A 15,125-nucleotide genomic window follows, 5' to 3' on the forward strand; every position below is an offset into this window, starting at 1 on the left:
AAATGTCTGCAGCCACAGCTCATTGTTCCCTTAAACTACTGAAAACAGGTACATTTGGGTATAAACAAGTAAAACCATTAAAACTAAATATGGAAAAATTACCACCGTAAGTACTAGAAACATGCATTGTTTGTTGGAATCTAAAGGTTTCTTGTAAGTGGATTTCCTTACATCTGATGTATTGAAAAAAAAATTGAGCCATTAAACAAGAAACAGAAGAGATGCAAGGAAAGAAATTACAAGAAATGAGAACAGCACTGAAAATAAATAAATAAAAGATTCTGCTCTATCTGCTCCTGAGGATTAGCATAGAATTTCAATTTAAGGATACAGATAGAAGAATTCCGAGTCCACCTTAGAGAAGTAAAACCATTCATTGATAGAACCTGTTAGAATGTGTTTTTGTTGGTATACAATGCATTGGGAGCAGTGAGATAATATGTATTCAAACAAGTTGTCTTTAGGCTTGTTCATGCACAACTATTGGTGGCTAGAAACAGATTATTATATTTTAGCGTTGATAAGGCAAGATGTGAATATTTCTTTTAGGGGGAACTACAATAAAAGTGTTGCTGTATATAGCTATTAGCCATGTTGTTTATTTTTGTTAGGAATATGTACTGCAGAGCTTAATCTTTAAATTCATATACAGTACTAGAACTTACCTCTTCATAATTGATGATTTCTGTTTTGTGTTTGATAAGGAAGTGCAAAAAACAGACTCTAGTTTTACACTTTTGGGAGCTGGATTCCCTTTCTGACTCTTCATACCTCCAGCTGTGGGTTTTGTGGTTTCTGATGGAAGCTTCTCTTCTTCAACTTTATCTGCAGGAGGTTTTTTGCTCGATTTTTTTTTCTTTGTTCTTCTCACTTTTCCTATAAAAAAGTCATCCTCACTGTCACTATCACTGTCCTCAAAACCAGAGCTCTGCTTATAAAACCTTTCTTCTGTACTGTCATCAAAATATTCCTTGTCTTCGTTGTCAGAGTCCTCAATATCACTGGAGTCAGAGCCAGATTCGCGAACAGGAGTTTTCTTTCCAAGTGTACTTTTATTCTCAAATTTTTTTTCCTTCTGCTTTTCTGAGACACCTACCACTGGTTTCTTTTCAGTCAATACTTTAGGGACTGTAAGAGATGCTGGATTTCCTGGGACACCTTCTACTATTTTCCATTCAGCTGATATGTTAGGAACTGTAAGTGATGCTGGCTTCTCTGGGACATCTACTATTTTTCTTTCAGCTGATACTTTAGGGACTGTAAGTGAGACGGGCTTCTCTGGGACACCCTCCACTATTTTTCTTTCAGCTGATACTTTAGGGACTGTAAGCGATGCTGGCTTCCCTGGGACACCGCCTACTATTTTTCGTTCAGCTGATACTTTAGGGACTGTAAGTGATGCTGGTATCTCTGGGATACCTTCTACTATTTTCCATTCAGCTAATACTTTAGGGACTGTGATTGATGTTGGCTTCTCTGGGACACCCTCTACGATTTTCATTTCAGCTTTAGGTACTGTGAGTGGAGCTTGCTTTAGACCATTGTGAGAATCAAGAATGTTCTCTTCATGATGCTCATTGCTAGCAACAAAATCAGTCTCTTTAAGTAGTGTTTTACAAGAAGGATCGTCCAAAGAATTTTCCTCAATTTTTTTTGAGTCTTTTGCTGTTTGGTTTTGTTTGGTTTTCTTCTGCTTACACTGTTTATCTGTGTCTGTTCCCACAATTTGCACAGGCTCATCATGCTGGCATGTTTCTTCCATTTTAGCCTCCTGTTCTGCAGCAATTTTTCTGGCTTCTTTGAAAGCTTTGACGGCATCTAAAATAAAGATTGGTAGGGTTTATACACAAAGACACATAAACATATATTTATACTTTACCATACTGCCATTATACTGCTACAATGCGGAAGAAATCAACCAAACATTTTTTTTTTAGGCTACCTTAAAGCTGTGCTCCAGGCAAAGAGCTAAACAAACAGTTTAAATACATATATGAAAGCCGTTTACCTGTCAAATGATCTGTAAATCTATCCTTCCAGTTGTGAGATTAACACAGGCCTGCCAGACAGCAGAACCAGGTTGCTGGCCTTACTTTTTCCACTGCAGTTAAGCAATACAGTCTGGTCACGTTCTTGTTCACATGTGACTGGACAATAATGGAACAGCAGACTGATATGCTCATTGTCCTGTCTGCTATAATCTTTTGTCAGTATCTTTCTTGTCATTACATATGCAGCACAGCATACATGATTGGTACCTAGTGTTGCTCTTCACTCTCCCAGTCACCCTGCTGTACAGAGAATTTTAAGAAGCTCATACCAAATCAAATTCAGGCATTTACATTACCTGAATAAAAAAATATTAAAAAAATAATACAAAGCTGCATGGACTTTTTTTTATTTGTGCCTGGAGTTACAGTTTAAAGCCCAAGTGCAGTCAAAAAGAAAAACAGACAAGGGTCATACATTACATAACTCATAACTGACAAAGGACAGAACTTACAGTATGTATCTTTTGTGCTTATAGAAACCAGATCAAATCCCAATAGCTTGCACATGCATGTAATCAATCGGGTGTTAAAGGGATGTAACCACATGTTAACACTAGAAATTCTGTATAACCCTCTGCACATGGCTATACACCCTTTCCAGCAAACTTTACCATGACAAAAATGATTTTTAGTTCAGACATATTACAATACATGTTAAAGCTGGCAAACTGCATCAAAGTAATCCCTCTTATGGCCAGTCCTTCCCTGCACTGCCAATGCAAATTCTATGGTGGACACAATGCCAACATGGAGCAAACAGACACAAAATGAGGAAGAGCTACTAGGTTTAGATCTGGTCACTGACATGTATTGCAACAGAAACAAGATATACCTGTGCTCAAATCCAAATAGCCTGTACATGCATATAGTCTACCAGGTGCTAAAGGGGCGTGAACATGTATTACAATATGTGTGATCTAAAAATCCCTGTTTTTCATTGCAAAGTTTGCTAGAAAGGGTATATAGCAGTGTGCAGAGGGTTATCCAGAATTTAGTGTTAAAATGTGGTCACACCCTTTTAGCACCTGATAGATTATATGAATGTACAAGCTATTGGAATCTGAGCATGGGTGGGCATATCTTGTTTCTGTTGTAATGCCGGTCAGTGACTAGACTTGACCTAGTATCTCTCCCTCATTTTGTGTCTGTTTGCCCCATGTTAGCATTGTGTCAATGGTAGTATTTGTATCAGAAGAGCAGAGTAGGACTGGCCATAAGAGGGATTACGTAACGCAGTTGGCCAGCCTAAACATGTATTGCAATATGTGTACACTAAAAGTCCCTGGTTTTCACTGCAACGTTTGCTGGAAAGGGTGTATAACCTTGTTCTGATGTCACCCCATAAACTTCAATTGAGAAAGGGGTTAATACAACTAGGGACTGCCAAAGGTTCTCAAAGACAGCCCAGCCATGCCCGCCCTTTCTGCCCAGCTGCTTCATTCATAGAACCCTTCTATGGATGAAACCGGATCTAGGAATGGAGGACAGACAGATAATTGATAGGTCGTCCCCTTCCATTCACAGATCCTTTTTTCATTCATAGAAACTATTGTATTTCATGAAAAGAGGAGCTGGGTGGGCATAGTTGAACTTCCTTGTTAAGAGCCTGTGACAGCCCCTTAGTTGTATTCATTTTCATGAAACCCATTTATTATGGTGGCTGGTAGGATTGGGCATTGACAGTTGTGGATTTCAAATAACAGAAGAGGCATCAGCACAAGGAACACATCCTACAGACTGTAAGTTATGCCCCTTGTGCTGAATTTGTACCCCCAATAGTTGGCAGCAGTAAAGACTAGACAAACCAGACAATTAATCAGGAAACTATACATTAGAAATATAGAAATATCCTGGTAACAAATTTTCTCAAGATGCTTGACAGTTCAATTTTTCAAACAAAATAAACTAATTATATCTATTTTTTAGTCAGAGAAATTAAATAAAATGTATTAATATACTCTAATTTTGAGAATCAATGTTGTCTCCTTTTGAGCCAGAGGATGAAGCATTAGGGCTCCATTTCTACTTACTCAGTTGATTAATAAAAAAAAAAAAGTAATAATGGATAATGAAAATTAAACCATATCAAAAATGAAGCAGAACTAAACAGGTAAGCTTTTATAGATTTGTTATAGCTACCTTACCTGCGAGTATTTTTCTTCTGAGTGTAAACTGAGCCTTGAAAGTACAGGTCAGTAAACATTTTAGCATGTTTGGGTGCTAGGTAACTGTGCCATAATGTGCAAGTAGTTATTGTAAAATCCTACACAATGCACATTATTCATGCAGGTCTGAGTTATAAAGAAAAAAATATATATGGATACCTGTAACATTTAACCACTTGCCGACCGCCGCACGACGATGTACGTCGACAGAATGGCACGGGCAGGCATAAGGGCTTACATGTACGTCCTTGCCTGCCCGCCCGGTGCCTGCGGCGGTTGGTATTCGTTTGGGAGCGATCCCGGACGAGGGGACGGCCATTCATTCATGGCCACCCCCTCGCGATCGCTCCCGACGAATGAAAATGTCCGGTGACATCACTTCCTCTCCTGTAATGTAAACACAGGAGAGGAAGTGATGTATTCTCTCCTCCGTGTCGGTATTTTTCATTCCGGCACCGAGGAGAGAGCATCGGTGAGTTGCACAAGCACTACACTACACAGTAGAACATGCCAGGCACACTCACACCCCCCCTTTACCCCCCCGATCACCCCCCAATTACCCCTGCCCCCCCAGTCACAGTGACACCAATTGCTTTTTTTTTTTTTTTGCATTGGTGTCATTTGTGACTGTAATAACTGTTAGGGCAGTTAGGGTTAGCCCCCTTTAGTTCTAATGTGCCCCCCTAACCCCCCCAATAAAGGTTTAACCCCGTGATCACCCCCCCTCGCCAGTGTCACTAAGGCTGGGTTCACATTGCAGCGGTTTATGAGAACGAATGTGATTCGCACCGCTCTGCAGTGCAAATCACATCCGATCTCTGTGCGATTCGAGTTCAGCCATACAGATAGTATGGCTGAATTCGTGTCGCACCCGCCGCAAATTCGCACGGGACCCTTTTTTTGGCCCGCAGCAGAATCTGATCGCATGGGTGTTCACACCATGCGATCCGAGTTTGCAGATCGCATTGCGATATGCGAACTGATCTGGGGGTGTCATTAACATTTCACTGACACTCCCAGCAGTTCGCATAGGGCAGTGTGAACTGCCGCCGGGAGGCATGCGATGCGGGATCCGCCGCGGATTCATGGCGTTCCCGCATCGCTCCAGTGTGAACCCAGCCTAATAAGCGATAGTTTTTCTGATCACTGTATTAGTGTCACAGGTGACGCTAGTTAGGCAGGTAGGTATTTAGGTTCGCCGCAGCTTTTTATAGCGCCAGGGACCCCCATATACTACCGCATAAAGCCCCCTGATTGCCCCCTAGTTAACCCTTTCACCAGTGATCACCATATAACTGTTACAGGTGACGCTGGTTGGTTAGTTATTTTTTTATAGTTTCAGGGCACCCGCCATTTATTACCTAATAAAGGTTTAACCCCCTGATCACCTGGCGGGTGTCATTTGTGACTGTAATAACTGTTAGGGCAGTTAGGGTTAGCCCCCTTTAGTTCTAAGGTACCCCCCTAACCCCCCCAATAAAGGTTTAACCCCGTGATCACCCCCGTCGCCAGTGTCACTAAGGCTGGGTTCACATTGCAGCGGTTTATGAGAACGGATGTGATTCGCACCGCACTGCAGTGCAAATCACATCCGATCTCTGTGCGATTCGAGTTCAGCCATACAGATAGTATGGCTGAATTCGTGTCGCACCCGCCGCAAACTCGCACGGGACCCTTTTTTTGGTCCGCAGCAGAATCGGATCGCATGGGTGTTCACACCATGCGATCCGAGTTTGCAGATCGCACTGCGATATGCGAACTGATCTGGGGGTGTCATTAACATTTCACTGACACTCCCAGCAGTTCGCATAGGGCAGTGTGAACTGCCGCCGGGAGGCATGTGATGCGGGAACCTGCCGCGCATTCGTGGCGTTCCCACATCGCTCCAGTGTGAACCCAGCCTAATAAGCGATCGTTTTTCTGATCACTGTATTAGTGTCACAGGTGACGCTAGTTAGGCAGGTATTTAGGTTCGCCGCAGCTTTTTATAGCGCCAGGGACCCCCATATACTACCGCATAAAGCCCCCTGATTGCCCCCTAGTTAACCCTTTCACCAGTGATCACCATATAACTGTTACAGGTGACGCTGGTTGGTTAGTTATTTTTTTTATAGTTTCAGGGCACCCGCCATTTATTACCTAGTCTCACTAGTGTACCCCTAAATTTAGGGGTGTCTACTTTCCAAAATGGGGTCATTTGGGGGGGGGTTTGTGCCATCTTGGCATTTTATGGCCTTCAAAACTGTAACGCCCTTAGAAAGCCTGAAGGCGGTGCTTGGTTTTCGGGGCCCCGTACGCGGCTAGGCTCCCAAAAAGTCCCACATATGTGGTATCCCCGTACTCAGGAGAAGCAGCAGAATTTATTTTGGGGTGTCATTTCACATATGCCCATGGCATGCATGAGCAATATATCATTTAGTGACAACTATGTGAAAAAAAAAAATAAAAATTAAAGTTTGTAATTTTCCCGCAACTTGTGGCAAAATATAAAATATTCCATGGACTCAAAATGCCTCTCAGCAAATAGCTTGGGGTGTCTACTTTCTAAAATGGGGTCATTTGTGGGGGTTTTGTGCCATCTTGGCATTTTATGGCCTTCAAAACTGTAATAGGTAGTGAGAAGTGAAATCAAAAATTTACGCCCTTAGAAAGCCTGAAGGCGGTGCTTGGTTTTTCGGGGCCCCGTACGTGGCTAGGCTCCCAAAAAGTCCCACATATGTGGTATCCCCGTACTCAGGAGAAGCAGCAGAATTTATTTTGGGGTGTTATTTCACATATGCCCATAGCATGTGTGAGCAATATATCATTTAGTGACAACTTTGTGTAAAAAAAAAAAAAAAAAAAAAATATTTTTTGTCATTATTCAATCGCTTGAGGCAAAAAAATAAAATATTCAATGGGCTCAACATGCCACTTATCAATTTTCTTAGGGTGTCTACTTTCCAAAATGGGGTCATTTGGGGGGGTTTTGTACTGCCCTGCCATTTTAGCACCTCAAGAAATGAGATAGGCAGTCGTAAACTAAAAGCTGCGTAAATTCCAGAAAACGTACCTTAGTTTGTAGATGTGACAACTTTTGCGCAAACCAATAAATATACAATTATTGACTTTTTTTTTACCAAAGACATGTGGCTGAATACATTTTGGCCTAAATGTATGACTAAAATTGAGTTTATTGGATTTTTCTAATAACAAAAAGTAGAAAATATCATTTTTTTTCAAAATTTGCGGTCTTTTTACGTTTATATCGCAAAAAATAAAAATCGCAGAGGCAATCAAATACCATCAAAAGAAAGCTCTATTTGTGGGAAGAAAAGGACGCAAATTTTGTTTGGGTACAACATTGCATGACCGCGCAATTACCAGTTAAAGCAGCGCAGTGCCAAATTGTAAAAAGACCTCTGGTCATTTACCAGCAAAATGGTCCGGTCTGAAAGTGGTTAAAGAAAACATACCACTGCGTGAACTATCCTGCCCCAGAATTGCCATATTTACCTAATGTATGTTAGAATATAATTATGTATGGCAGTGTAAGATGAGAAAATTAGATCACAACCTACTTTCAGTGAAGTCCGTTGACAAAAAAAAAAAAAAATGTTCATAAGAATCAAGCTGATCTAATCATAGACATAACTGGAAAGTAAAAAAAAAAAAAAAAAATAGAAAGGAAAGACATGAACTATAAATTAAGCAAGCATTCGATAACTATGCGCACAAAAAAACTGCACAGAGAAGCAAGCAGTACGTGACTGGAAAATAGTACAAAGGTTATGAGCGACAGGGACTAGGAGAAAACAAAATAATGAACGGAAAGAAAAATGAAAAATAGATGCTGAAGAAAGCTCAGGAAGAAAATTGAATTTGCCAAGGCAAGTAAAGACATTTAGATTTATTACTTTAACAAATGCTTAAACTTTCTAAAAACAAATATATCTACATTTACAAATAGTAATGTATCTAATTAGTAGAGATCCAAATCAAAATTTTACTAGATTATTACCAGATATCTTTTTCAGATGGCAAATCTCTGCACTGTAAGAACAATCATAGCGGCAGTTCAGACGTTTGATCGTTCTTACAGGTCGGCGGGAGGGGACGTCCCCATCCCTCTGTCGCCCTCCGATGCTTCTACAGGCTAGCCCGTGCGATCGGCAAGCCAGAAAAGGAATCCACTGGCGCCAGAAATTGAGCATATGGATTTCCATAGGAGAGATGGTCCCCGGCAATCGTTATGACCTTCGGAGGCCCGGTCACGATGTTATGACATCACGTCCGGTCTGGCGGAAGCAAACATAGCTCGGCTGGAAAGGCCGAGATTGTTTTTGTTTGATCTCTGTCTTTTCTGCCTGGAGGAGAGAGACCCCTAAATAAAGAGGACCAGTCATGTCCTATTCCTATCACAAGGGATGTTTAAAAAAGTGAAAGTGAAAAAGTAAATGAAAAGTAAAAATGATAAGAAAGAAAAAGGGAAAGCGTAAGAATAAAAAGCATAGGTACATCAAGCCCACATATGTAAACGGCGTTCAAACCACACGTGAGATATCGCCACAAACATTAGAGCGGGAGTAACAATTCTAGCCCAAGACCTCATCTAACTCTAAAAAGGTAACCTGTAAAAAATGTGAAAGCATCCCCTATGGAGTTTTTTAAGTACCAAAGTTTGGTGCCATTCCACGAGTTTGCACAAATTTAAAGCATGACATGTTAGGTATCCACTTATTCAGCGTAACATCTTTCACATTATACAAAACAATTGGGCTAACTTTACGGTTTTGTTTTTTTAAATTAATGAAATTCCCAAAAAAAAGGCATTTGAAAAATCGCTGCACAAATACTGTGTGACATAAAAAGTTGCAAGGCTGCCATTTTATTCCCTAGGGTCTCTGCTAAAAAAAAAAAAAAAACATGTTTGGGGGTTCTGAGTAATTTTCTAGCAAAACAAATATGATTTTTACATGTAGAAGCGAAGTGCCATAATTGGCACGGATGGGAAGTGGTTAATCAATCAGACACAAGTCACAGTGACAAAAAGAAAAAAAAAAAAAAGGTTCCTGCACTACTTTTCTATGAATAGTGGTGCGACTTGAATGCCATAGACTGCAATGAATGTTCTCCACTCAAAGTTCCCACTTGTCAGCTTCCAACCAGCAAATCTGATTGACATATGATTTACCATGTCCTTTAGGCCACTGAACACATTCACAAAATGCAAAGGCTTCTGTGAAAAGGCATCAGAGAGGAGGGGTGGGAATAGCTGCTCCATTTTTTGGCAGAGAAATAATCATCAGATGTAATAGTAGATTAGAAGTCCAGGAGATATTATTCACCTCCTTGGACTTAACTCACAGTGTCCCTTCAGGTTTTACAAAGTGGCCTAATTCTTGGAATTCAACTTTCAGTCATCTAATTTCAAATCATAAGTAATTAAGTCCCTATTGTGGCGTGTTAGATTTCTAAATTGTTTCAGAAGAATGGTTTACTGAGGTAAACGTGCGGGCTTTCAGAGATTGTCCATAAAATACCCAGAGTTATATTTTACTTTGCATTTATTATCCACTTGACCGCCAGATTTACCCCCTTTCCTGACCAGGCCATTTTTTGTGATACTTTAATTGACAAGTGCACTGTCATGCAATGCTGTATCCAAATAAAGTTTATGTCCCTTTTTCCCAAAAACAGAGCTTTCGTTTGGTGGTATTTTTTGCGCTATAAACTGAAAAACAGGATTTTTATAACAGCTTACCTGTAAAATCCTTTTCTTTGAAGTACATCAGGGGACACAGAGCCATAGTACTTACTATGTGGGTTATAGGGTAAAGAAGTGTACTCCCTATATAACCCCTCCCAGTAGGGAGTCCTCAGTTTTGTAGCGAAGCAATACAAGTGTATACCAAGAAGGAAGGGGACCTCTGTGTCCCCTGATGTACATCAAAGAAAAGGATTTTACAGGTAAGCTGTTATAAAAATCCTGTTTTCTTTTCTTACATCAGGGGACGCAGAGCCATAGTACTTACTATGTGGGATGTCCCATAGCAATGGCAATTGAAGGGAGGGAGACAGCAAAAAAGTAGGGCAAAAGGGAGGCCAGAGGATTCATACTGCAGCTTGCAGTATACTGCGCCCAAAGGCAATATACTCATGACCTTTAATATCGATTTGATAAAATCTGATAAAAGTATGAACCGAAGCATTACAGATCTGAGCCATAGAGACGTGATGATGCACATCCCAAGAGGCACTAACTGCCCTGGATGAGTGTGCTCTAACATGAGAAGGAATAATTTTCTTCTTTAAGCCGAAGCTTGAACAATCACTTGATGAATGCATTTGGAAAATAGTGGATTTTGACGCCGCCTGTCCACATTTTGGACCCTTTGGCAGTACAAACAAAACATGTGTTTTGCGAACCTGAGCGGTCGCTTTAAATAGACGGATCGCTCTTACTACATCAAGGGAATGTAGTGCCTTCTCTTCCCCTGAGGCTCTGGGGAGAAAGAAGGAAAATTAATATCTTGGTTGAAATGAAAACACTGACAAGGCCGGGACCTGGCCCTTGATAGAAGCCAAGGCCAGCTTCATTTCAGATCCCATTTGCTGGAAATCAGGGATCCTGCCTATGGCATACTTCCTGGGATGCCAAACCCCGGATCCACACCAAGAAACATATGCCTTGCAGACTCTATAGTAAATGATTCTGGAAGCTGGCTTCCTGGCATTAATCAAAGTAGACACTGCCGAAGGAGATCACCCACGACCCTTTATAATGTGGGATTCAACAGTCAAACCTGTTAAATTTTTTGTCCGTAAGGTAGGATAGAATACCGGACCTTGTGTGAGAAGGTCAGGCTATAATGGCAGAGTCCGAAGGACTCCTACTGCCATCTTTATGATCTCGGTAAATCAAGATCTTCTGGCTCACCAGAATCACCTCCTTTTTTTCCTGCTTGGTCCTGTGGAGAAGGCACGGAAGTAGCAGAACTGGAGGAAACGCATAGATCAGTAAAAAACTGATACCATGGGAAGTCTAATGCGTCTGTTCCGCCTGCTAGCGGATCCCTTGTTCTTAACACAAAGTTGTCGACTTTGTTGTTGAATCTGGACGGGAATAGGTCCATGTCTGGAATACCCCCTCTCTGACATATCACTAGGAAGATGTCAGGGTGAAGAGACCATTCTCCCGGAAATAATTGTTGTCGACTCAAGTAGTCCGCCTGCCAATTCTCTATTCCTGGAATGAAAATTACTGATTGGCAAGGAATGCTGTGTTCTGCCCAAGCTAGAACATGAGTCACCTCTTTTTGGGCCGCACGACTTCTTGTGCCCCCCTGGTGATTGATGTAAGCCACAGGCGTGGCCTTGTAGGACTGAATCCTGACAGGACAGTCCTGTAGTCTGACCGTCCAAGATTCTAGGGCCAGACGTACTGCCCGAATCTTCCAAAATGTTGATAGGCAAGGTCCTCTAACCTGGACCATCTCCCCTGGACAGAATCTCCTTCCAGGGCTGCTCCCCAGCCTAGAAGGCTGGCAACTGTTGTTAACACTTTCCAGGATACAGGTAGAAAAGATTTTTCCCTTTTGCTGGATAACAACCACCAATTTAGGCTCTGACTTACATTGGGAGCCAAACGTATTGGAAAAATCCAAGGCCTGAATCTTTTTATTCCAGACCGACAGGATGGTGTTTGAAGCAGTCTTGAGTGAAAACTGCACATAAGGGACAGCCTCAAAGGAGGCCACCATTTCCCCTAACAATCTCATGCACAGCCGAATGGAAGGATTTTTCTTTGTTTTGATAAGTTGAATTGGTCCTACAATGGAACTGATTTTCGTCTGGGGTAAGAATAGCTTCTTCTGTACGGTATCTATAACCAGCCCCAAGTACTGTAATCTCCTTGATGGTTTTAAGGAGCATTTTTCTAGGTTGAGTATCCAACCCAGAGATTACAGGTAGTTTACAGCTGTAATCAGACTCTGGTTCAGACCTGAGACTGAATGATCTATTAAAGGTAGATCATTTTAAATAGGCTTGGACCGTTATGCCTTGAGCCCTTAATCTGGCTAAAGGAGGTGCCAGAATCTTTCAGAACATCCGTGGTGCTGTGGCTAAACCAAATGGCAGGGCCACAACTGAGAATTATGATTTTATAATTCAAAGCGCAAAAATTTCTGGTGAGCGGGAAATATTGGCACATGGAGATATGCATCGTTGATATCGACTGAAGCCAAAAACTCCCCTCCTTGCAGGATGGACACGATCGGGTTGACTCCATGCGAAAGGATCAGATGTTTAAGTGCCGATTCAGATCCAGAATGGGTCTTACCTGTCCGTTTGGTTCTGGAACCATGAAAAGCTTTGAATTAAAACCTGTGTCCTGTTACACTAAGGGAACCTCTGATATCAGGACTGGGATAATAGATGATGCAGAGCCAGAAAGAGAGACTTATTTTTTTCTGGATCCTTGGGAACATTTCTCTCAGAATTCTAGTTGTAACCTAGAGAAAACTGAAGAAGCCACCCATCTGTCTTAACATTGTTCTTGCCAGATCTTTGAGAAATGCAGGAGCCTTCCCCCCACTGAAGCGAGCGGGGGCGGCACCCCTTCACATGGAGGCTTTAGCATTCTGTTTTGTGGGCTTTCTGCCCTAAGATCTCTTCTGACCCTGGTGCTGCCCTTGGGTTTTTCCCCTTGAACCTGATGGTTGAAGCTGTTGAGACTGCTTAGAGGCTGATGCCCCGCCACGGGAGAGGCAGCACGCTTAAAGGAGAAATATTTGAAATTCTTTACTGGTAAGAGAGAGCTTTTCCCATTAGAGATCCTTTGGATGCATTTTATCCAGATCGTCTCCAAATAGCCGTTCACCATGAAAAGGGGAAACTGGCTAGTAGCTTTTTACAGGGTGCTTCGGCTGACTAATTTTTCAGCGATAGATCCTTTAACATCAGCGCATTATCCATGTGAGGTTCTTGTTCACTGAGGCGATTGCAGCATTAATTGCTGGAACCCCCCATTTTTTTTTTATAGAAATCCTCTTTCATAGGATAAAGTGTGGAGAATTTCTTAGGAGGATAATATTGTTTATCCGGATGTTCCCATTCAGAATACATAAGCTTTTTTAGCTATGCATGAATAGGAAAAAAAAACTGATTGGGGAGGTTCTAATGATCCCAAATTAGAGGTGGGTTCCTAAAGAGCAAAAAGGTTGAACAAACCAATTTAATAAGGACAAGCAACCTGTCTTGTAATGCTACTCCTTCTATATTAGGATCCTCCGAAGAGGATAAATAAGTATCTTCCAAATCTTTGGGAAGATCTACCTGATCCCGAAGCCTCCTGCACCTCAATAAGAGGGTCCTGAGCACTAGATGGGAATCTGCTATGTTTGGCCCCACTAAGGAGATATCATAGCATCAATTTTCTTTCCAAATTACAAATGGTAGAAAACCTGTTGTAAAAAAATATAAAAGAGGGGGATTGCGCTATGGATAGAGACAGTGTATTGATGGTATGAGCTTCCTCTGCCTAATATCACCACCCCATGGATGGGAATATATTGGATGTGCAACGAAAAACAGATCTGGCGCTATACCTTTAAAAATTAAATGCAAAATAGAAAATAGAGAAAAGAGAAAAATGAGAAAAATATACTTCTGTTGGTTCACCTCTAATATACTTCTATTGGTGAAAAAATGTAATTACATAAATGAATATATGTGAAGTGCGAATAAATCTATCATAGAAACATGCAGATTAGTAAAATATCAATAAAAATTGTGTTTGTGCAAAATTATACACCAATACTCAAAAAACACAAAAAAAAGAAAAAAAAAAAAAGAAACGTGTGTGTATCTGTGTGTATACAGACCCAATATACAATCCTTACGCTAAGGTGCTTATAAAAGATTAATTTGTGACAATACAATCAGGTATATAAAAAAAATGCAAATTGTGAAAGCATCTCATAGGCAATCATTAGGTCCTCAGATATACAGGTGCAAGAAAGCACTGAAAGTTTCCACAAAGTCCCAAAAGTTTATACAGATGATTTGTGCAGGAGATGTGAGGTTAAATAGTGAGGATCTTCCCAGTGTGCGTGACAAAAAATTGGTAATGTCCTCACCACATACCCTGCCCCTGCAGGGGTGGCATAGCCTCCACAGTGTGAGCCCCTGTGCCACTATGTGGATCTCTGAGGGGTTCGTTTGCCATCCGCTGGGGGTACTCAGTTTTGGTTCCGTCCGAGAGCCAGGGAAAGACCTTGGCTCTTTCCCTGGCTCCCTTCCCTTTCCCTGGCTCTCTGACGAAACCAAAATTACGTCCCCCCCTTTCTTTCAAAAGAAAGTGTCTTCTCGTGTGAGCGGAGCATTGCAAACAGCTGATACGGCAACGGCGCGCACGGGGAGCCATTTTTTAAAAGAATGCTTTTGGCATACAAGTCCCCCGAAAGGGAAAAAAACCAACATTGGAGGTGCAGGAGGAGAACCAGACCTCCCTTCTTACTGGAGGATCTTCCTGTGGCTGGAGGAGAGGAGAAATTAAGCCTTCTGATACAGCGCGGTTTCCAGCATCAGGCGGTGAGTGCTCAATATAGCTCCCAGTGGTGACACATAGGCATGACACCACTATACACAAAGGAGAAATCCTTAAGAAAATCTCCCTTACCTTTCCTCGCAGCAGGGTTATCTGAAATAAACCCAATCTTCACCCTTCACAGTGGGCTCCAAAACCTTCAGGAACAGGGGAACCTCAGGTTACCCACAATCCTGGACCTGCAACAGCACCCTGCCGGTAAAAACTTTATGGCCTTACTACCAAAAAGTACTGGATCCCAGTGTCCAGCTCTCTAAAAAGAGAAGCATTCGCAAAGCAAAACCTTGTTTCTTCAGACACAAGACCCGGGTACCATTC

General features: G+C 41.6%; 1 protein-coding gene across 3 annotated transcripts in view; it reads right to left on the reverse strand.

The window, feature by feature from the left end:
* Positions 1-15,125, reverse strand: part of SRFBP1 (serum response factor binding protein 1) — a 208,416-nt gene that overhangs the window by 16,322 nt on the left and 176,969 nt on the right. For all 3 annotated transcript variants that reach the window (XM_077462208.1, XM_077462207.1, XM_077462209.1), the window contains one exon: positions 666-1,818. In XM_077462208.1, the coding sequence (XP_077318334.1) occupies positions 666-1,818 (1,153 nt within the window). The remainder of the gene's footprint in view (positions 1-665; positions 1,819-15,125) is intronic.

This window comes from Lithobates pipiens, unplaced genomic scaffold, assembly GCF_037356315.1.
Source record: "Lithobates pipiens isolate NorthernLeopardFrog02 unplaced genomic scaffold, aLitPip1_a1.2 Scaffold_3, whole genome shotgun sequence".
Classification (NCBI taxonomy): domain Eukaryota; kingdom Metazoa; phylum Chordata; class Amphibia; order Anura; family Ranidae; genus Lithobates; species Lithobates pipiens.